This window comes from Giraffa tippelskirchi, chromosome 14 (assembly GCF_054371585.1).
Source record: "Giraffa tippelskirchi isolate mGirTip1 chromosome 14, T2T-mGirTip1v1.2.pri, whole genome shotgun sequence".
Lineage (NCBI taxonomy): Eukaryota > Metazoa > Chordata > Mammalia > Artiodactyla > Giraffidae > Giraffa > Giraffa tippelskirchi.
Genome location: NC_137288.1, coordinates 19,087,883 through 19,110,035, shown reverse-complemented (window position 1 = coordinate 19,110,035; position 22,153 = coordinate 19,087,883). Strand labels below are relative to the sequence as shown.

The 22,153-nt window shown below is 44.7% G+C and overlaps 1 protein-coding gene across 5 annotated transcripts in view; it reads left to right on the top strand.

Moving 5' to 3' along the window:
• ZNF407 (zinc finger protein 407) overlaps positions 1-22,153 on the top strand; it is a 380,413-nt gene that overhangs the window by 8,198 nt on the left and 350,062 nt on the right. For all 5 annotated transcript variants that reach the window (XR_014074896.1, XM_081562834.1, XM_081562833.1 and 2 more), the window contains exon 2: positions 16,456-21,109. Coding sequence is in view for 4 of the 5 variants with exons in the window: in XM_081562834.1 (XP_081418960.1) it covers positions 16,510-21,109 (4,600 nt within the window). In the remaining variant the exon portion in view is untranslated. The remainder of the gene's footprint in view (positions 1-16,455; positions 21,110-22,153) is intronic.

Here is a 22,153-nt window from a genome sequence, read left to right as displayed (position 1 = left end):
TTTTTTTTAAAACTTATTTCTTTTTTAATTGACCGATAATTGCTTTACTGAATTGTTTCTGCCAAAACATCAACATGAATCAGCCATAGGTATGCCTATGTCCCCTCCCTCCCATCTACTTTTTGGGGTATTTTTAAGGATTCTGTGTGAAATGTGGTGGCTGGGGATCATATTCTGATTAATTTGCTAAAACCTTCCAAGTTTTCCTGTTGAAAATGTCCAGTTTTTTGTTTGCCTCAATGAGAGATCAGTATAAACCTCAATCAAGTAGTGATTAACACCTACCATTAGTTCACTTGGGGAACACTTGGTGTCTAGTTATTGTTGGCTGTGACTGTGGCCCTTACCAAACAGGGGCCTTCTTATCCGTGGGATGCATTTCTAGTTCATATCATTCAGCAAAATCAGTTAGAGGCTTATAAATAGAGGGCAGAACTGTGAAACTTTTAGAAGACAGTGTAGGGCAATAGTTCTGTTACTCTGTTAGAGGGAAGAGGTTCTTAAACAAATCGTAGTAGGTTCAAACCATAGAGGAAAAGATGGATGTTTGACAACATTCATATCAACGACTTTTGTTTATTGAAAGAACCATTGATAAAGTGAACAGGACAGTCACAGGGAGAACAGCTCTTTTCAGCGCATGACTGTGTGTGTGCTCAGTGGTCCGACTCTCTGTGACCCCACGGGCTCTAGCCTGCCAGGCTCCTCTATCCATGGGATTCTCCAGGCAAGAATACTGGAGTGGTTGCCACTTCCTTCTCCAGGAGATCTTCCTGACCCAGAGATCGAACTTGAGTCTCTGGTGTCTCCTGCATTGCAGGCAAATTCTTTACCACTGAGCCACCAGGGAAGCCCAGTATCAATAATTAGAGAAATGCAAATTAGGGCCACGGGGTCACAAAGAGTCGGACACGACTGAGCCACTAGCACACATATGCCTTTATTATTCTAGCATACGGCGGTCTTGAAAGCAGAAAAAGTAATTGCGTTTTGTTTTTAGTTCTAAGGATTGTATCTTCCATTTCTTTAGGAAGTGGTCGTATCATGCTGTAGGATTTAGGAAACCATTACTTCTTTGCTTAGGTTGCTAAGAAGGGCACTTTTGAGAAATCTGCCTTCCCCTATTTTTTTTTTCTTTCTTACCTTTGATAACTTTTTTTGCAGTGTCATATGTATCCCATATTATGAGGATTGTTTTTTAAATAAACGTTGCTTATGCTGTAAACCTTAATTTAAGCCATCATGGCATGACAGTTGCTCCTTGAAATGAGCAAGTATAGGAACAATAAAAAGATGGTTCTAGAAGCCCAAAGTCAAATGACATGTCCTATGGAACCAAATAGCTCTACTATTTTTGTTTGATATTCAGAGTGCTGAAATTGTCTAAAACATGGGAACTGTCAAGCGTTTGTAATTATGTGATGTCATCCTTTCTAGCAGAGCCAGCCCCTCACTATGGAGCTGACAGTCCGCAAGAGTCCTCCCACAGCGGGATGTCTTCATTTCAGACTTATGTAGCGCTTGTCGCAGGTCCCTGATGGAGATGTGTGGAGCGCAGGCCTCTTCAGATGGAGTTTAGGTGCTTCAGCTCTTCTCGTTTCAGCTGTATTTTGCTAAAGCGAGACAGTCTCAGTCCTGATTCTCAGTGCTTTTTCGTGTATTTGATGTTCACACTTCTCTTTTGTTTTCCCTTATATGCTGTACATTCCCCCTTTTGTTAAAAAGCAAAGTAGTTTTAGATAAAAACAAGCAAGGTAATAAGAAACCTTCTTGGGAAAAGACATTGCTTAACACAATTGGAGGAACACCAGTATGATCATCCAGTGTAACCAAAGCCTAGCCTGCTTGTCAGTTACTAAATATAATGGAAACTGTGAGTTTTAGGCCTGCAACAAGCAACAAACCGCTCCTTCCCAAGTGTACAGTTCAGTTGTGAATCATTGTGAATTAGGGATCAGAATTTGACATATTGTTATTGGATCAGTTATTATAGAATGAGGAATCCCAGCTTTATAGGATTGTTTAAAATTATAAAACTGTTAGAATTTAAACTAAGGTGTAATGTATGTCTAAAAATAGTCTAGAAAATTCACATCATTTGAGGAGAGGTGGTAGAAATTATAGTCTTTCAGAAAATGAGATCAAGTGGCTTTCACTGAGAATCTTCAGGGTCCATAATCTGGCTTCCCGTGGGGTGGTGTTTAAAACTCTAGGATTTCAGGGTGGCAGATTGAGGCAGTGTTTGCTGAAAGTCACTTTCGGAATTATGTGTAGCCAGTTATTTGGTAGGCAAACGAGACTGGAATCTGGTGTGGGCGCCCTGTTTAGGGCAGTACGTTTTTCTCCTTCCTGACTCATCTTTTTTGCTCTCCTCTCCACCTCAGCTCTGTCCCGTGAATGTGTGTTAAGTATACAGGTTTTCTTGAGGTTAGGAGGAACTTCTGGCCAGTGGGCCCAAATCTGCCTCATCAGAGTCAACCAGGGAGCTCTTTAAAACCACAGGTTTTGTCGCCACCCCAGATATTAGAATCTCTCACATGTAGGCCCAAGGGACTCAAGTTTTGATGATTAGCTACATTTGTTGATGATTGATATTGTCTGTAAGTCTCTTTGTTTTACAAATGTGAACTAATGGCTCTAAGTGTGCTCTTAAAGGGACAGCTGCGTTTATCAAACCAGGTTTTGGGAAGTCTTACAAAGACCAAGCAACTGAACAACAGCAACAAATAAAGACCAGTAGCTTTCATTAATGGTCTACCATTAATGACAAGTAGTGCGATAATTTTTGGATCGGTGGCAGAGATGGCTAGCTGTCCAGGTAACTCAGGCTTTCCCTTCCACACGGGCCAGGTGCAGGACTCCAGGGGACAGTGTTCAGATTTTCTTGCAGCGAAGCAGGAATGAGCGGAAGTGGCAGATGCCACTTGGGGGCCAAGGCTTTTAAAGAGGCAATGCCCTGCCTCTTTGCTGCTCCTCGGCTTCTGTCTTCTGTCAGTGGGATGCCGAGAATGGGCGAGCTCTGAGGCAGAGCGTCCGGATGGAAAGCGCCAGGATCTCCGAGTCAGCTGGGAGCAGCCTGCCTGCTGACCCGCTCACCTGGAGCACTGGCCTGGGGAGTCACAGGAGCGAGATGTGAGCCTGTGTTTGAGCCGTGTTCAAGTCCCCTTTTTACGGCAGTTACGGTAGTAGGGCGCTAGCTTCTCGTTTGGGAGATTCTAGCTGGTGTGTGTGTGCTGTGCTTAGTCACTCAGTCCTGTCCGGCCCTTTTGTGACCCCATGGACTGTGGTCCACCAGGCTCCTCTGTCCATGGGATTCTCCAGGCAACAACACTGGAGTGGGTTGCCGTGCCCTCCTGCAAGGGAACCTTCCCAGCCCAGGGATCGAACCCAGGTCTCCCGCATTGCAGGTGGAAGCTGCTGTACCCAAACCTAAAGGGAAGTTCTGAATGTGTAGAAAATTAGTATTTTGTAGTTTTCCTTCTCCACATATTGGGTTGGCCAGAAAGTTCATTTGGGGTTTTCCGTAAGATCTTACTGAAAACTTAAACGAACTCTTTGGCCAACCCAATATATAATTCTCTTATTTAATTCTCAGAACGTTTAATTCTCAGTATACAGAGTTAGGACATTTCATTGGCTACAGTGTTTTCTGAGAGGTGTCATTGAGGTGCCAGTACTCGTGTGAAAACTAGTGAGTGAAGCCGCCTGTGAAGGCTTGCCAGTGGAGGGGCAGGGACTGACTTTCTGAACACCTTGATTTACTGACAAATTTAGAGTGGAGAATTCTTTTTTTTTTTTTTAATAAATTTATTTATTTTAGTTGGGGGCTAATTACTTTACAATGTTGTAGTGGTTTTTGCCATACATTGACATGAATCAGCCGTGGGTTTACATGTGTTCCCCATCCTGAACCCCCCTCCCACCTCCCTCTCCATCCCATCCCTCTGGGTCATCCCATTGCCCTAGCCCTGGGCATTTGTCTCATGCATCAAACCTGGAATGGTGTTCTGTTTCACATATGATAATATACATGTTTCAATGCTATTCTCTCAGAATGTCCCACCCTCACCTTCTCCCTCAGAGTCCATAAGACTTCTATGCATCTGTGTCTCTTATTCTGTCTCGCATATAGGGTTATCTAGAGTGGAGAATTCTTAACTATTTTAATTGATTTCTTAGAGTTAATTAAAAAATTAGTAAATGAGTAAGGTATATGTAAGCAGAGTTTTCCATACTTTAGTTGTTTTACTCTTTCATTGTTTTTGCTATATTTTATATCACAGTATTTTACCTCATTTTTTTGTTTTCAAACTTAGCCTTGCCATAGAAGTAACACATGTGGTACTGGTGGTATCTCATTTTTTCCCTCATATACTTGCTGAAAATGCATACTCATTTAAAAATCCTTCCTGTGCTATGTAACTTTATTGAAGGCCACTACTGTATTTCTGTCATACTTGGGAAATACTGTTCACATGATGAGTACTTTTTCGTGTCTTCGGTGCTTAATCCACAAGGTTCTATTGGAAGTGAACGCACTCACCTGGGAATCGGCAGGCCTGTGTGTCTGGTGGGGCTTTGGGACAGCATTTTCCTGCTCACACCATAGACTGCTGTCAGTACCCTCTTTGCTACTGGAAGTAGTCATTAGTGTCTTTAAATCTAATCCTGTTAGAAAGTCAGTTCCAGAAGCCTCGGTTCCAATTCAAGGGAAAATCCTATTTGTCTAGAACCATTCTCTGTACTAAAACTTGTATCAGTCAGGGTTTTCTAGAGAAAGAGAACCAATAGAATGTTTGCGTGCTGTGTGCTGAGTCACTTCAGTCGTGTCCGACTCTTCGTGACCCCATGGACTGGAGCCCACCAGGCTGCTCTGACCATAGAATTTCCCAGGCAGGAATACTGGAGTGGGTTCCCTTGCCCTGAAGGGGATCTTCCTGACCCAGGGATTGAACCCAAGTCTCTTACATCTCCTGCATTGGCATGTGGGTTCTTTACCACTAGTGCCACCTGGGAAGCCTGATAGGATGTATATAGATATATATATGAGTGGGGATTTTTTGTTTTAGTCAGTGTTGGCCAGTGTGGATATGGAAGCTTGGAAGTTCTGTAATCTCTCCCCAGCCTGGAGAAACAGGAAAGCTGGTGACAATTCAGTCTGAGTTCGATGGCTCAAAAACCGTGAGCGCTAATGTCAGAGGAGAAGGTGGATGTCCTAACTCAAGGATAAAGAGCAAATTTGCCCTCTCTCCACTTTGCCATCGTTTTGTTCTATTCAGGCCCTTAACAGGTTGGGCACTGCCAACCCACACTGGTGAGGGAAGATCTTCTTTATTCAGTCTACCATTCAAATTCTCCTCTCTTCCAGAGACATCCTCACAGAGGTATCTGGAAAGAATATTTTAGCAGCTCTCTGTGCAGCCCGTAGCCATACACACAGTTAACTAGCACGGTGCTTTTGGTCAGCCGACTTAGGATGCCCTTAATGGCACGTTTTCCTGCTACCAGAGGATCCAGTCTGAGAACACATATCACATTTCGTTGTCATGTCTGTGTGTGTGTGTGTGTGTGTGTGTGTGTGTGTGTGTGTGCGCGCGTGCTCAGTCATGTCTGACCCCATGGACTGTAGCCTGCCAGGCTCTTTCCATGGAATTTTCCAGGCAAGAATACTGGAGTGGGTTGCCACTTGTCTCCTCAGCCTCCTGCAATCTGGAACATTTCCATAGTCTGTCTTTGTCTTTTATGACACTGACATTTGTGAAGAATGCAGTCCTCCCCACTTGTTCTGTTTTTCATCTTCAAATAAAGCATTCCTTGCTCTGTGTTGTCTGCTGTCTCGTCTCGGTTAGCTGCAGGTTTGCCGTTCTCAGCTGCCATGAGCACAGGCATCCTGCCCTCCTCAGCGTGCTTGTCTGCAGGCAGCTCATGTCCACCTTCACTGCGGAGGTTACTTTTGATCACCCCTGCAAGATGTAGCTGGTTTATCCACTGTGCAGTTACTCAATTTGTCATCTTCCCTTGCAGCGAATAAGCAGTGTAGGGAGATGGTTTAACGCCATTCAGATATTCTGCATATCAAAATTACCCCCCTGGACTTGGCATCCATCTTGCTTGATACAGTTTTTGTCAAATGATTTTCTGTCTCCTGCACTCCCTCCACGTTTACCAGCTGGTCCTCATCATTGCTCTAAACAGAGCCGTACCTTTGCCCTGTCAGTCCATCCGTTTGTCTGCCTGCCTGTCTCTCTCCCAGTCATCAATATGGACTTCTTCGTTCCTATGTTTAACGGTACTTAACTATCGCGTACCTACCGTGCCTGAGGGCTAGACCCCGCCGTCCCTCAGGAGCCCAGGGTCTGTTCAGTGGGAATGGAATGGGAGGCCCAGACGGGGGTGCCAGCAGTGCTGCTTGCTGTCACTGGGTCGCCTCCTCTTTCTTGAGTTTAGTGGGCAGTCCAGTGGCCACAGGGAAATTTCTTGGTGTCCCTGGATGTTTGACCAATATTAGACCCCAAACATCTCTGGTTTTTGCAAGTCATCCCCTAACCTTCCTTTTTTTTTTTTAATTTATTTATTTTAGTTGGAGGCTAATTACTTTATAATATTGTAGTGGTTTTTGCCATACATTGACATGAATCAGCCATGGGTGTACATGTGTTCCCCATCCTGAACCCCTTCCCACCTCCCTCCCCATCCCATCCCTCACCTGCCTTGAGCGCCCTGTCTCATGCATTGAACCTGGACTGGCGTTCTGTTTCACATATGATAATATACATGTTTCAATGCTGTTCTCTCAAATCATCCCACCCTCGCCTTCTCCCACAGAGTCCAAAAGTCTGTTCTATACATCTGTGTCTCTTTTGTTGTCTCGCGTATAGGGTCATCTTACCATCCATATATATGTGTTAGTATACTGTATTGGTGTTTTTCGTTCTTACTTACTTCACTCTGTATAATAGGCTCCAGTTTCATCCACCTCATTAGAACTGATTCTAATGTATTCTTTTTAATGGCTGAGTAATATTCCATTGTGTATATGTACTACAGCTTTCTTATCCATTCATCTGCCGATGGACATCTAGGTTGCTTCCATGTCCTGGCTATTGTAAACAGTGCTGCGATGGACATTCGGGTACACGTGTCTCTTTCAATTCTGATTTCCTTGGTGTGTATGCCCAGCAGTGGGATTGCTGGGTCATATGGCAGTTCTGTTTCCAGTTTTTTAAGGAGTCTCCACACTGTTCTCCATAGTGGCTGTACTAGTTTGCATTCCCACCAACAGTGTAAGAGGGTTCCCTTTTCTCCACACCCTCTCCAGCATTTATTGTTTGTAGACTTTTGGATAGCAACCATTCTGACCAGCGTGAGATGGTACTTCATTGTGGTTTTGATTTGCATTTCTCTGATAATGAGTGATGTTGAGCATCTTTTCATGTGTTTGTTAGCCGTATTCTTTGGAGAAATGTCTGTTTAGTTCTTTGGCCCACTTTTTGATTGGGTCATTTATTTTTCTGGAATTGAGCTGCAGGAGTTGCTTGTATATTTTTGAGATTAATGGTATTTTGATTCTCAATTTAGTCCAAGAACCACAATCACAAATGTATTTCTACCTGAGGGCTTGCTCTTCCTTTCTTGAGAGGAATCATCATTTTCTATTACTTAACCATGTGTAGGGACTTTTTTAGAGCTCCCCCCATACTCTTCCTCCCAAAGTAATATATTTAGGAAAACATATACAAAAAAGCCAGAAAGAAGAAGAAAAAATTACCTATAATTTCACTATCCAGTGTGGGTGTGGGGGAAACTATTAACCTTATTAGATAAATAGCCTTGATTAGAACTATATCCATTTTTAAAATTTAATACTGACATTTCCTCTTTTCTAAATATACTTTCTTAACACTCAGGTCTTTGGTACCTAATAATTTATATTCCAGCTATCTTGAGGCATGATAATTTTATATCATGTGTTAGCTTATTGACAGTTGACATTAATGTTTTCCAGATTTCTTCCAAAATTAGTAGTTTTTGTCTTTTTTTCCTGGCAGTTCTTTGATTAGTCATTGTATTAATCCATCTCTTGTCAGTGGACCTTGAGGAATCTAAGCAAGAACAGTGTGGAATATGTTTTAGCTGTTTTTAAAGTTAGTTTTCCTCCATATTTATATTTTAGAAGTAGCCTTTTTCTTCATATTCTTCCTGCTGGAATGAAAAACAGTCTTATTCTTTTTCTACTAGTTGAGTGGTTACCAGTTTTTTGCTATCAGTGAGAGATTTTCTCATACAATGTAGAAATATTAGTTCTCTCTCTCACTTTCCCAGTGAGGAAACTAAGGCTCAGAAAAGTTAAATATTCGCCATGTGTCCTGCAGAGTGTTGTTGGACTACTTGGGCCACCTCATTTGTTCTTTCTTTTTTTGTTGTTTTTTACAGGAGTTTTACATTTTCAGCGTCAATCTATTCTGTTTCTTTAATTTTTTCCTCCTAGTTGTCTTCCCTACCTCAGCATTCATATGGTATGTGCTTTATTCTTTTGCCTTTTGAATAAGATGAAAGGAAAATTTAAGGAAAGTATACTAACTTTTATTATAGAATGCTTTTCTTTATGGCTGCATTATAAATTCTTGAAAATAAAGGGTCTAATGGAAACACTCACTGAGGAAGTAGGGGCTCTGCCACATGTGCCCCCTCCCCCCTTTTTAGTGAATAGACCGTTTAAACTAAATTAAGTAAAGGATATAAATTCTGTTGTTTCAGTTTTAATATTTCATGACTGATTTTATAGATGAAATTATATTTTACAATAAATAGGAAGAAGAATTTATACAGCCTGCTCTATTTGATGTGAAACAGCAAATCCCATTTCTCTGTAGCTGTAAAGAAAATTCATTATAATGTCTTTAGTTGTAAGAGATGGTTTCATTGTGATTAGTTACATTGATAATAAAACAACCTTTTCAAATGGCATGGGATACAAATGATTCTATCTGTCTGCTTTTAATGGCATTACATTTTTTCATTTTCCACTTTACTCATAGAATTTTCATTCCCTTTACTGTTTTTCTATTCCAATAAGAATTTCCTTTCTTAAAAAATCAAAACAATTAGAAATACTAGTGAAAGATTGATTTAAAAAATACTTTTTGAAAGGAGATATATTAAATTTTAACTTTCTGGATAAAATCTTTCATGCTACAAAAGGTACATTTGTCAGAGATGGTTGATATAAGATAGTCATAAAATTAACTTTATTACTAGATAAATTAACGTATTTGGAAAATAGTAGTTGAAGTGTAGGAAGATTTTAAAAAAAGAAATAGCCAAGTAAGAAGGCTGAGCCAATTTTACAGTTTATTTTTGTCCTGTGATTTGTTTTTTGTTGGTATTAATACGTCTTCATGAGCAGTGTTGGAAAGGTGACTATCTTTGCTAATGAAAGGGATGATGATCTATTTGTTCTCCCTCTTAGTATGACTTTTTAGTGATTGTTTTATGCAATCAAAACTTCAGACATATTCTGTTTTTTAACTTGCACACAGAATCAGATGTTCGAAACAGACCATGCTTCCCTGGTGGCTCAGATGGTAAAGAATCTGCCTGCTGTGCGGGAGACCCAGGCTCAATCCCCAGTCAGGAAGATCGCCTGGAGAAGGAATGGCCACCCACTCCAGGATTCTTGCCTGCAGAATCCCAGGGACAGAGGAGCTGGAGGGCTGTAATCCATGGGGTCGCAAAGAGTCCCACACAATTGAGCTACTAACACTTTCACTTTCACCCTGGAATAGAAACAGTGTTCTTTTCTGACTTGAGTGAGAACCTTTTTCTCCATCTGATAGTTGACCTTACTCTGACCTTTGGGTTCAGGAGCACATAGTTCTGCCTGCTTGTCTTCAGTGTGTCTTTGGACCTCCTGGGAAGGTTCTCTTTAGGATTAAGCTAGACGTGCGTGTGAGATGTTTTGAAGGTGAAGCTTAACCAGGCACAGGTCTTGTGGTGAGAGACTCCTGCATCTCCTGAGCTCCTGCTAGTGGTGAGGGAGTTACCTGTCTCCGGGCCCAGGACTGTGACGCATCCAGCCTTGATGACCTGTGGCTCTCTATGTGTTTACTGCATGGGCCACCTCAGCAGGTTGGGGGAATGTTAGATTGTGGGCTGCTATCATCCCGAGTCTAGCTGGCAAGGAGGTCATGGTTACCGTTAGCTCTGAGGCAGGTCTCTGGTACCGATAATTCTAGGGGCCTATGAGAATGAAAACCTTCATCTAACACGAGCAGGTCTTTCGGAAACATTAAGACTTTTCTTTTATTCTATACAAATCTAAGTTTAAAACTCTACCTCATCTCTTTAATAACTCTTGATTTTATTATACTGCTTTTTCATTGTAATGATCTGATTTTGGTAGTGGGAGAGGCATACATGTAAATGTCACTGTCTTAAGTTCTAAAATCTTCTTACACATGTTTGACAGGAATTCTGGTCTTGATATGCATTTCAGAGTGTAATTCTCTTAACATTTGTTTACCTCCTCCTGTGTAGTAGCTTAATACTCTGGTGCTAATACAGAAGATTCCTTTCAAAGGTTGGAGCATACAGAAAAGGAAATTATGTGTAAAATATATATACAGAAGGGGTGTGCTTGAGCTGTATCTATTCCTGACAAGGTGGGAGAGAGAGAATGGGCATTATACTAGTTGTTGTTTAGTTGATAAGTTGTGTCTGACTCTTGCAATGCCGTGGGGACCGTAGCCGGCCAGGCTCTTCTGTCCATGGGATTTCCCAGTAGTCTAGTGCCCTGCAGCAAATTACGTCAAAACATTGGAGCTTCAAGTGAGTGTCTGTGGGTCAGGGGTTTGGGAGTGGGCTCAGCTGGGGCCTTCTGCTTCTGCAGTCAGTCATCTGAAGGCTCGCCTGGGGCTGGAGGAGCCTCTTCCGGACGGACAGCTTGCTCGCTTGCTGTCGGAGGTTGCTCCTTCTGGCTCTGGGTAGGAGGCTTCAGTTCCTCTCCACCCGCCACCCCCAAGCGACCCCAGCATCAGCTGCAGGGTGTATGTTCAGCAGGGCTCCCGCTCCCCCAGATGGAGGGCAATGGAGGGAGCGCGCCGCAGGCACGGGGCCTCCAGGAGGTGAACACCCTCACTTCCTCTCCACTCTGTCCCTTCCCAGCAGGTCAGCAAGGCCAGGCCGCACTAAGGGGAGGGGGTTAGCTCCACCCTTTAAGGAGTGTCAGGATTTTGTGCCCTCATTTTAAAGCACCACATGTATTTATCTGACTGGGGAAAGGTACAAGTGTATGAACACAACTGAGGAAAGCCTTGCAGCCAGTTGTTGGACAGTGAGGAGGTGGGTGTTATCGGACCCAGGCGTTCATGTTCTGGTCCAATTGTGAATAAAGCACAACTATATTACACACCCATTTGTGGTAAATTGCCTCCAGTGTTATGTAGTAAATGGTTTTTAGGGTGTTAGGTTATACTCTTTTCTCATGGAAGATGTTATTCAACTTGTAAGCATTTTCATAGAAAGTGATATTTTTGTCAGCATCAGTAGTCTATTTTGTGGTCTCAGAAATTGATGAATGGCAACTAATGCTTCTGAGTTTCTCGTTAATGGACAACACCTGGGCGTGGTGGTATTGTATTCAGTTAGTGATAGTCTAGTGGTAAGAGATGTATTTTCAGTAAAATGTCCAGTTGACAACAGTAGGTTAAGGAAGAGATCTGAGTAGTCCACTAATTTCCCTTTGGTCTCGCCTTAGCTGTCACCATTGCCTTGGAGCAGGCTTGTGGGCCGTTTTACCTGCCCTGCCTCGTCCTGCCAGGCCTGAAGACAAAGGGGGAGAGACTCTGGGGAGTTTCTGTGTGTGCCTGTGTGTGCCTGGCTGCCACACACATGTCCCCACTGTGACTGTACCTGTGGCGTGCTGCCGGCGCGTGGTAACCTCATGGTGGCCTTTGGGTCGGTCCCGGAAGGGTGAAGGGTGAGATGGCCTGGGCGGGCACAGAGCGGCTCCTCCTCGGGGAGTGGCCTCACCGTACTAGTGGGAGAGCGTGCGTGAGTGTGGGCGAGACTGCGCTCCGGCTCACCTGCCTTACACTCAGCCCAGGAGAGGAATGGATGGAGAGAGAGCCGAGGTCAGGATGCAGTGAGTGGAGAGGGAACCCAAAGGGAGACAGTGAAGGGGAAAACTTCATGCATGCTGCCCACAGGAAAGTGAGCATATGAAGTGGTCGAAAAACCGGTTATGTTTCTCTACTGGTTCCTGAAACGCTTCTTTAAAAATGCTGAAAATAGTTCCAGTGAGAAATGGCCACCAGGTGTCATCAGAAGGCTGCTATTGATTTGTTTTATTATTGTTCTTAAAAAGTATATGAATGTTTTGATTTTTTTGCTGCATCTTTTTTTTTCTTCTTCTTTTCTTTTTAAACCTCAGCAGAGAGTATTTCAGTTAAGAGGGATTTTCTTTTGGGAGAGTTTCTTAGTGAGCTAATAATTTTTTATAGGTAAAATTGAAGATCACTATATTCAGTTCAGTTCAGTCACTCAGTCGTGTCCGACTCTTTGCAACCCCATGGACTGCAGCACGCCAGGCTTCCCTGTCCATCACCAACTCCTGGAGTTTGCTCAAACTCATGTCCATTGAGTCAGTGTTGGCATCCAACCATCTCATCCTCTGTCATCCCCTTCTCCTCTTGCCTTCAATCTTTCCCAGCATCAAGGTCTTTCCCAATGAGTCAGTTCTTTGCATCAGGTGACCAAAGTATTGGAGTTTCAGCTTCAGCATGAGTCCTTCCAATGAATGTTCAGGACTGATCTCCTTTAGGATAGACTGGTTGGTTCTCCTTGCATTCCAAGGGATTCTCAAGAGTCCTCTCCAACACCACAGTTCAAAAGCATCAATTCTTCGGTGCTCAGCTTTCTTTATAACTAACTCTCATATCCATACATGACTACTGGAAAAACCATAGCTTTGACTAGACTGGCGTTTGTGGGTAAAGTAATGTCTCTGCTTTTTAATATGCTGTCTAGGTTGTTCACAACTTTTCTTCCAAGGATCACTATATTGAAGATCACTATATACATAAGTATATATGTATGTATGCATATAGGTAAAATTGAAGATCACTTTGTTTTTTTTTAGTTAAGGAACAACCACTATTTGAGAATTTGAGTGAGAGTAGAAACTATAAATGGAATTGCAGATTTGAAAATCTGGCACAGTGAGGATGTGTGGTTGTGTTGAATAGTAATTGATCAATTTGTATAGGAACCATCTGCTTTGAGAAGATTTGGCTTAATAATACATCTCATTATGTTAGTCTAAATTCCTACTAAGTCTTCTGAATTTCGGAATCTTACTGTGGGAGGAAACGGGAGGCTCATGGTCTTCTCTAGTGAGCACAGGGACTAGGACTTCGAGAGAAAACAGGGATCCTGCCTTGAGTGATGCCAGGGAGGCCCCGCCTGCTCTGTTGTTCTGCTTTGTTCACAAAGGGTTGATGTGCTTTCTGATACATGGTCAACTTTAGTAAGTGTTGAGCAGATGAATTCAGTCTGCCTCCAGAAACGAGTCCTTGAACTTTCCCAATTGGGTGGTTTTTGAGTTCTGCTATAATAACCTAATAATCTTTCTGATGAAGGTTTTTCTTTTTAAATTTATATGTGTGTAAGTGTCCTCATTTCCATCGAGTCCCCTCTCGGTCACTCTAAGATATTTACTTTGGACTCATGAGTACTGATGTCATTCCAGTTCAGGCCCTATAACTCAAAGCAGTTAGAATGCTCTCTGCCTCTAGACTTTCTCCTCCTGTGATATGTCCTGTATACTGAAAACTGAGTCTTCCTGAACCAGTGCTGCGTTTTGGTGACTTCCCATCGACACTGCTCAATGAGTTCCAGCTGCTAATTCAGAGCCTCCTGTGATGTGGTGGACGGTCCTCTGCCTGGAGGACCTGGCAGAGGACCCGCAGTAGAGAGTTGCCCCGCAGTAGAGAGCCAGAGCTGTGGCTGGCTGCACTGCTGCCTGTCTTGCATGCTTATCAGGTGTGTTCTGTGGCTTTGCTAATCCCTTTTTTTCCTACTTAAAATGTTTTAACTGTTCCTACTTGCCCCCTCAAGAAAAGAAAAAAAAAAGTTTTGTTTCTTTGGGGTTTAGCTCAAATGATGTTTCTGGTCTTTTAGCCAAAAAGTCTGCTTGGCAGTAGGATTGCTTGCCTGTTTGTAGTGCTGTAGGTTCTTATTTAAACTAAGAACCTTAGTTTATATCACACACGTGATCCTGTGTGGCCTTGTATCAGAGTTCCTTTCCACATGTGTCACATGGCTCCTAGTAGAATATGAGCCTGCTGAGGGGAAAGGATGTGTTTTGTATCATTAGAGTTCCTTTCACATTCTAGGCAACTCCATCTATTTGTTGAATGTTTGTTATTGTTTCTTGTATAATGAGATGCTGAATTCTTTCATTAATTTAGAAAGCCATTTGGGAAATAGCAAATACTGAAACATTTTCTCCTTTTGTTCTAGAATTTTTGGAGCCATTATATAGAAGATAATAGAACCTCATTATTTTGCTTCTGCATATTAATATAGTCATTCTTCTATCTTCACAAACGCATGAGTCAGGCGCCGTCTGTGGAACATTGAATAGACACGTGTGTTTGGTGTTTGTGTGTTGTGTGCATGTACGCCTGTGAGTGTCTGTCGTGAAGGTGGTATAGCTGTGGGCCACAGCGGTCTTGGAAGAGGAGGAAAGGAAAGGACTCACTGAAAGGAATTCGCATCATTTTAGGCTACATGTTAAAAGGTTTTTAAAAATAACTCCTGTTATGGACATTTTTAAGCATATATGTGTGCAAACACATAGAAAATGGATAGGATGTGAGTGTCACTCAGCTTTTAGCATGTAGGTACATAGCCTTCGCTAGGCTCCTTTCCCAGACTATTGTGAAAGACATCTCAGACAATTTTCATTTCATCAATAAACACTTAGGAGATACTTCTTATTTCATAATGAGGTATTTGTTCATTCTAAAACCTTCTGTGTACTTAGCATTGTTCTAGGCTCTTGGGACATGTGAGCAGATAAAATAAAGCAGGCCTTTACCTTCTAGCTCGGGAGATAGAAAGAAAGCTAGACACATAAATAGCCAGAACGAGAAAAAAAATTTATTTTATCAAAATTTTAAACTTCTGCTTATCAAAAGATAACATTTATGAAATGGAAAGGGAGAAAATATTCGTTAAACGTATCTGGCAGAGGATTTATGTGTTTATATTTATTGATTTGCAGAACATTTTCTCTACTCTGTGGCTTCTCTTTTCACTTTCTTTTTGGTGGTTTTGGAAGATAATGTCATTTGAAATTGTTTAATTTTGATAAAGACTAATTTACTAATTTTTTGTATTGTTTCTTATGGTTTTGGTGTCATTATATATATTTTATAGTCCTTACTTTTAGCAGAGACAGAGCAACAGCCTTCATTTGGTTTGTCATTGTTACAAAAAAAAAGGACAAATAGTTAAAAATAGTTATCGTTAGCTTCGAGGCCATAATACTTGATGGCATTTTATTAACATCAAATCAAATGGCGTTTGGCTGAGAATTCCAATCATGGTGTAAAGTAAATGGAAAATGATATGTTTTAATAGAATTAAATAGCATAATGAAAAATGAAATCAATGTTATTGATTTTAAAGCATTTTATTCAATAAAATTTTTTTTCTCCCCCTAAAATTTACTTCATTAATTCTAGTCTATCACTGACATTTCTCTTTGCCATTAACCTTCAGACAACACAAAATGGCTGTTAGATGGAGAAATCGGTGATTGACAGCTGGGATGGGAGTGGCGTTCACTGGCGGCAGAGCTTGAGTGTGCCTGGCCGTGTGTGATGAGCGTATCCATGTTGGCAGATTTCAGATCTTCTTAGAAGGACCATAGGAGGACTCTGCTATGGAGGAGGGGGTGAAGCAGTTGTTACCTCTCTTTTTACACTGGAACTTTGGCCTCTGTTGGGAAACCAAAGAGGGGAAGGCTGGCTCCCTGACTCATATAGCAGATTTTGTTTAAAATGTTTTATAGAATGGGAGTTCACTGAAATGTAATTTGAAAAGAGGGCTTCTCTCTTTTATTTTTAAGTAGTAAATTGAAATGGACCAGTAAAGAGAACTAAAACATGGGAGTGTTTTTGTAAGCCGGTTGAAAGTTACTTTTCCATCAAAGTTACTGCAGTAATGCTCCCTGAGTCGGCGGTGTGGTGACATGCTGTCGCCCAGTCTGATTTCGTTCGTTTCATGAAGGACTTGGCACGTGATCAAGTCCATCTCAATGTAAAGGAGATGTTGAGGCTGATTTTGGGATATTTCTCATCCGGCCTGTCACTTTATGTTGAGTTTCAGGCTGACGTCTGTCTTTTCTGTACGTTCAAAGGTGTAACACTGCGTTTATGTTCTTCACAGGCTATGAGAGCCCAGTGACCACCGCTGACACAGAAGCTCGCTGGCACTTTATTAATGATGGATCCCGGGAAGACGCTGGGGAGCGATGAGGGTGACCTTGTAAACGAGGAGGCAGAATACCTGAGCCACAGCGCATCCCACGGTGCGGACCGTGGGCCCGTATCGGATGAGAGACCGGACTCCGCCGAGAATTCCACAAACAAAAGGGGTTTTTCAGAGTCCTCGGACTTGGACTGCATCGTCCCAGAGGACGACGGAAATAAACGCGCTTCCAAGCGAATGAAACTAGCGGAGGCTGAGCCCCTGCGGCCGGGAGAGCCGGGCACCCGTGGGTCAGGGATCCCCGAAGGCGCAGGCCCCGGAGCGGGTGTCGCGTTGCCGGGGACTGGGGCGGGGTCCCTCCTGAGTGGCCGCCCGAGCCCGGGGGAAACGGCCGCTGAGAAGGAGCCTGCTTGGGAGACGACGGCGTTCCTCGATTCGGGAGGGGAGCCTCCGTTGCCCCCCAAAGAGATACGCGGGAACGACCCCCTCGGGGGCCCGGGCGTGGCGCTGCAGGGCGGCACGCGTGCCCGTTCGCCCGCCTCCTGCCCGCACGCGGAGAAGCACGCTGCGCGCCCCTCGCCGCGGCCGGAGGACCAGGCCTGTGGCCCTGCTGTGGACGGCGGCCTGGCCTTCCCCGGGCACGCCGGGCAGGCGCGTGGCCCGCCCAGGGCCTTCTCCTGCGAGCTCTGTGGCTTTCAGTGCGCTGAGGAGAACCTGCTAAACGCACACTGTCTCGGCAAAACGCATCTCCGGCGGCAGAACCTCGCTGCCCGTGGAGGGTTCGTACAGATCTTAACCAAACAGCCTTTGCCCAAGAAGCCGAGTCCCGTGGGAGTGAGGGCTGGCCGCACAAAGCCGAGAGCATCTAGGCCAGTAGCCAAGAACGGCGACTCAAAAGCGTTGCGGAGCATTGGAGCGAGCACATTTAGAGATTTCAGAGGAAGCTTTTCTAAACAGAGCGGGCGCGGCAGCGAGCTGCTGGTTGAAATGAGGCCGTCCAGGAACACCTCTCCAGAGAAAGTGGAGGTCGTTGAAGAAAACGTAACGTCCCACGACGTGGCCGGGAACCAGGGCAAGAAGTTGGGCGTGGTCGTCACCTCCGAGGGGCTCCTAGATAGGTTGGAGTCCAGCAGAAACACGCCCCAGGCAGCCCACGGCCTCAGCACAGCCTCAAGATCCAGGGCCGAGCGCGGCTTCCTCGTGCTGGGCAGCGGCTTCCGACGGCGCGCCGGTGCCTTCGCCTTGAAGGGCCAGACGAAGAAGAGGTGCGCGCTCTTAGGGGTTAGTAAAAGGGGCACCAACGAAGCGCAGAGGCTGTATTCGAAGCACTCGAGGGCACGGATGAAAACGAGCAATGCAGAGTCGGCGCCTCAGCACGGGGACCCGCGTGGCGGCGCCCAGGCCTCGTGCGTGACGCCCCCGGAGACCCAGGCCCCGAAGCAGGACAGGACAAACGCGCATCTCCCCGGCGCCTCTGCCTCTCCGGCGGGGAGGCCAGCTGCCGACCACCAGGTGGCGTGCGCTTGTTCGGCCTGTGGCCGCACAGCCACAAGCAGGGCGGAGCTGGAGATCCCCGTGACAAGGTGCCACGCAGACGAGTTGCGGTTTCACTGCCAGACGTGTGGCTTCTCCAGCGCGTCCAGGAGGGACGTGGAGGAGCACGCGCACCACCACCAGCATCAGCAGACCGCCTGCGGCCTGCGTTGCCAGTGTTGTGCATTTACCTCCCCAAACGAGGTGGACCTGAGAGGCCACATGAAGGAGAAGCACAGTATGGGTTTCCTCTGCTCACCCTGCCACCTGTTCTTCTCCTCCGAGAAAGACGTGGAGGAGCACAAAGCAACTGAGAAGCACATTCACTTTTTGGGTCCACCAAAGACTTCTCAGTCATTTAATGGTGATTCGGCTTTACAGACGTTCCCCTTAAGTACTTTAGAATCAGAAAACGCAAAAGTTTCTGTGAATGAGGCCAGAAAAGCAGCTCAGGAAGAGCCAGCTAAGTCCAGGGTAAGCCACGGAAATGAAGCGAGGCATTCGAGTAAGCCTCAGTTTCAGTGCAAGAAGTGTTTTTACAAAACAAGATCTTCCACTGTTCTCACGAGACACATAAAGCTCCGCCACGGTCAAGACTATCACTTTCTTTGTAAAGCGTGTAATCTTTATTCCCTAAGCAAAGAAGGAATGGAGAAACACATTAAGAGAAGCAAGCATCTTGAAAATGCTAAGAAAAATAACATTGGCCTAAGCTTTGAGGAATGTATTGACAGGGTCTGCATAGGTGCAAATGACAAGAAAGAAGAGCTTACTGTCCCCGGGAATGGAAGGACAGAAGGCCACGGAGAAGGGGTGCATTTCCAAGAGCAGTCCTGTCTCGACCAGAGCATCCTGCCTCCCCAGGAACTGTCATTGTCCGGTGTCACTACCAAAGAGGGTGAATTAGCTCCACCCCCCACTCCAAAGAGGGGGAGACCTAAAGGCAACATCTCACGGACGTGTTCACATTGTGGTCTCCTGGCCTCGAGTATCACGAACTTGACTGTTCACATTCGACGAAAGCACAGTCACCAGTACAGTTATTTATGCAAAGTCTGTAAGTATTACACCGTAACCAAGGGAGACATGGAACGTCATTGTGCCACCAAGAAGCATAAAGGACGTGTAGAAATCGAAGCGAGTGGAAGACAAAGTTCAGATATCATTGTTGGCCCTGAAGGCAGTAACCTTGACGCCGGTAGGAAGAACGCCAGTGTGGCAGTTTCAGATGAACCTGCCAACCCCCCAGTGGAAGCAGACACCTCCATTTCAGAACAGCCACTAGTCGAGCAAGGGAATCCAGTGGAAGTGGAAGTTGAGAACATTTTTCACCCTGAAGATGGGGAGACCGGCAGTCACCTTATTGAGAAAAAGGAGCAAACCTCTGTGGATCCAGAGGACCTTCAGGGTGACACGTGCCCCCAGAGAGATGATGCGAATGCAGGTGAAAACAGATGTACGCGCTGTGAGTTTAAGGCGCACTCTTCCGCTTCTCTGGAGCTGCATGTAAAACGGAAACATACAAGAGAGTTTGCCTTTTATTGCATGGCGTGTGATTACTATGCTGTGACTCGCCGGGAGATGACCAGGCATGCGGCAACAGAAAAACACAAGATGAAGAGGCAGTCTTATCTGAACTCGACTAACGTGGAAGCCAGTTCTTCAGAAATGCCCCAAACCATCATTGTTCCCCAAGGGCAGCAGCAACAGAATTCTGAGGAATTTCAGATTATTTCAGACAAACCCTCTGAAGCTCTCAAATCTAGACATGCTGCCGATTGCTCTATTTTGGATGCGAACACCAGTTTAGATATGTCCAAGGTATTCTGTGCTTCTGACTCTGTAGAAGCTGAGACTGAGGAAGAGTCTAATCTCAGTGAAGATCATTCCTTTTGTGAAACTTTCCAGCAGCCCCTTGCCAAGGACAAAGTTATAAAACCAGAGGAGATGGTACCCCTTAGTATTTCTTCTAATTGTGGCTCCCCAAGCAAATTTCAGAACGAAAACTCAGGAAGCTCAGCTTTGAATCATGAGTCAGCAAAGAAAAAGCACAGTATGTTGAATGACATCAGTAGTCCAAACACACATGGCGAGAGTGATGAAGGAAACGCAGAAGACAAAGCTGATAAAGTCCTTGGCAAACGTGGGTGTCCCAGAGCTGTAGATGGAGAGCACCCAGCCAAGAGTACCATGCTGAGAGCTCCTGGAGAACCCCTCAACCTGGGGAGCAGTGATCAGGACAGAGCTGGAAGCGTGCAGAGTTCAGGGCACTTGAAAGATGTTCTGGAAGATCCCGTTCTGGAGAATAAGGAGATTCTGATGAATTCTCGACATGAAACTAAAATGATTTTGGAAGAGGATGGTCCAGCGTCTGACAGCACCATGGACAACAATGATGTTTATGAAACTATAATCAGTATTGATGATAAAGGGCAGGCTGTGTACAGTTTCGGCCGGTTTGATTCTTCCATAGTAAGGATCAAGAACCCTGAAGACGGGGAACTCTTCGACCAGTCTCAAGAGGGGCTTGCAGCAGCCGGCGTGAGGGTGAGTGAGCTGCCCTTGAAGGACTGTGCTCAAGGTGTGAAAAAGAAGAAACCGGATGGTAGTCCCTTTGCGGAGTCTAGCCGGATTCGCTGTGATGACTGCGGCTTCTTGGCGGATGGCCTGAGCGGCCTGAACGTGCACATAGCCATGAAGCACCCAACGAAGGAGAAACACTTCCACTGTCTGCTGTGCGGCAAGTCCTTCTACACGGAGAGCAACCTCCACCAGCACCTGGCTAGCGCTGGCCACATGCGGAACGAGCAGGCTAGCGTGGAGGAGCTGCCCGAGGGGGGCGCCACCTTCAAGTGCGTCAAGTGCACAGAGCCCTTTGACTCGGAGCAGAATTTGTTCCTGCACATCAAAGGGCAGCACGAGGAGCTGCTCCGCGAGGTGAACAAGTACATCGTAGAGGACACTGAGCAGATCAACCGCGAGAGGGAGGAGAACCAGGGCAACGTGTGCAAGTACTGTGGCAAGATGTGTCGCAGCAGCAACTCGATGGCCTTCCTGGCGCACATTCGCACGCACACAGGTAGGTCCACGCCCCCTCTTTCCCCGCCAGGGCTGGGGGGAGTGCTCAAGTGGGGACCTGGGTTCCCCCGAACGTGGAATCCTTACCGCCCCTACCTGACGGCCCCCACCCAGCTCACCTCCTGCTGCCCCCTGGCCCTGGTCTTGGTTGACACTTAACATTTCTGCAGGTTATTAATTGAGCCTTAGTGATTCCAAAAGCAGCCTGTTTGACCGATGACTTTGATCAGAAAGCCTAGTCCTTCTGATGCCTTTGTTACATTCCTACCTCTCACAGCTTTTCAGTTGTCTCTAAGTCCTAAGTGTTTGGTTCTCCAGGGTGTCTGTTCAGTGGCACTTTGGGTTTCAGAGGACCTATTAAATGGCTTTTGAAGAATGAGATATGAATATTTCCTTACAGTTTTAGGGATTTAGGTGTATCCATTGCCAGATAGTTTATATCCCAAAGTGCTAACTCCCAGGCAACACGATTCTGCTCTCAAGGATCAAAATTAGTCAACACTTTCCAAAGTTAATACATCCTGGGGATTTGGTTTTCATGGAGGTAGCACTTGATTTAGTTTCTGTGCTGTCACATGGAGTGTTCCATTTAAATGTTCAATTTTTAGGTAGAAATTCTCTTTTTGAAACTTTTTTTTTGGTGGAAAATACATAAGCCACTATTCTAAATTTATGTAAAAATTCACTGCACTGTTTCTATAAACCTGCCATACAGTCTTTATTTTAAATAGACAGCTTTTCTAAATCATTGTGCTCTGCTTAGACAAGTTCTGTCTCCATGGTTGAATTTATGAGTGGATTTGAATAATAAATTCACATTTCAATGAACATATTTTCATTAAAACTGTAAGGTTTATTTTACTGTACTTTTAAATAATGGCTTATTATTAAAGCTATACTTTAGATTCATGCAGTTTTTGAAACTTAGTGCATGGTTACAAGGAGGCAGACAAAAGAGTATGAAACATTGAAGTTGAGGGTGATTAAAGATAGATAAAAGTTTTTCATTGACAGGGCCACCAGCAGAAGATTGATCTAGGTAAAT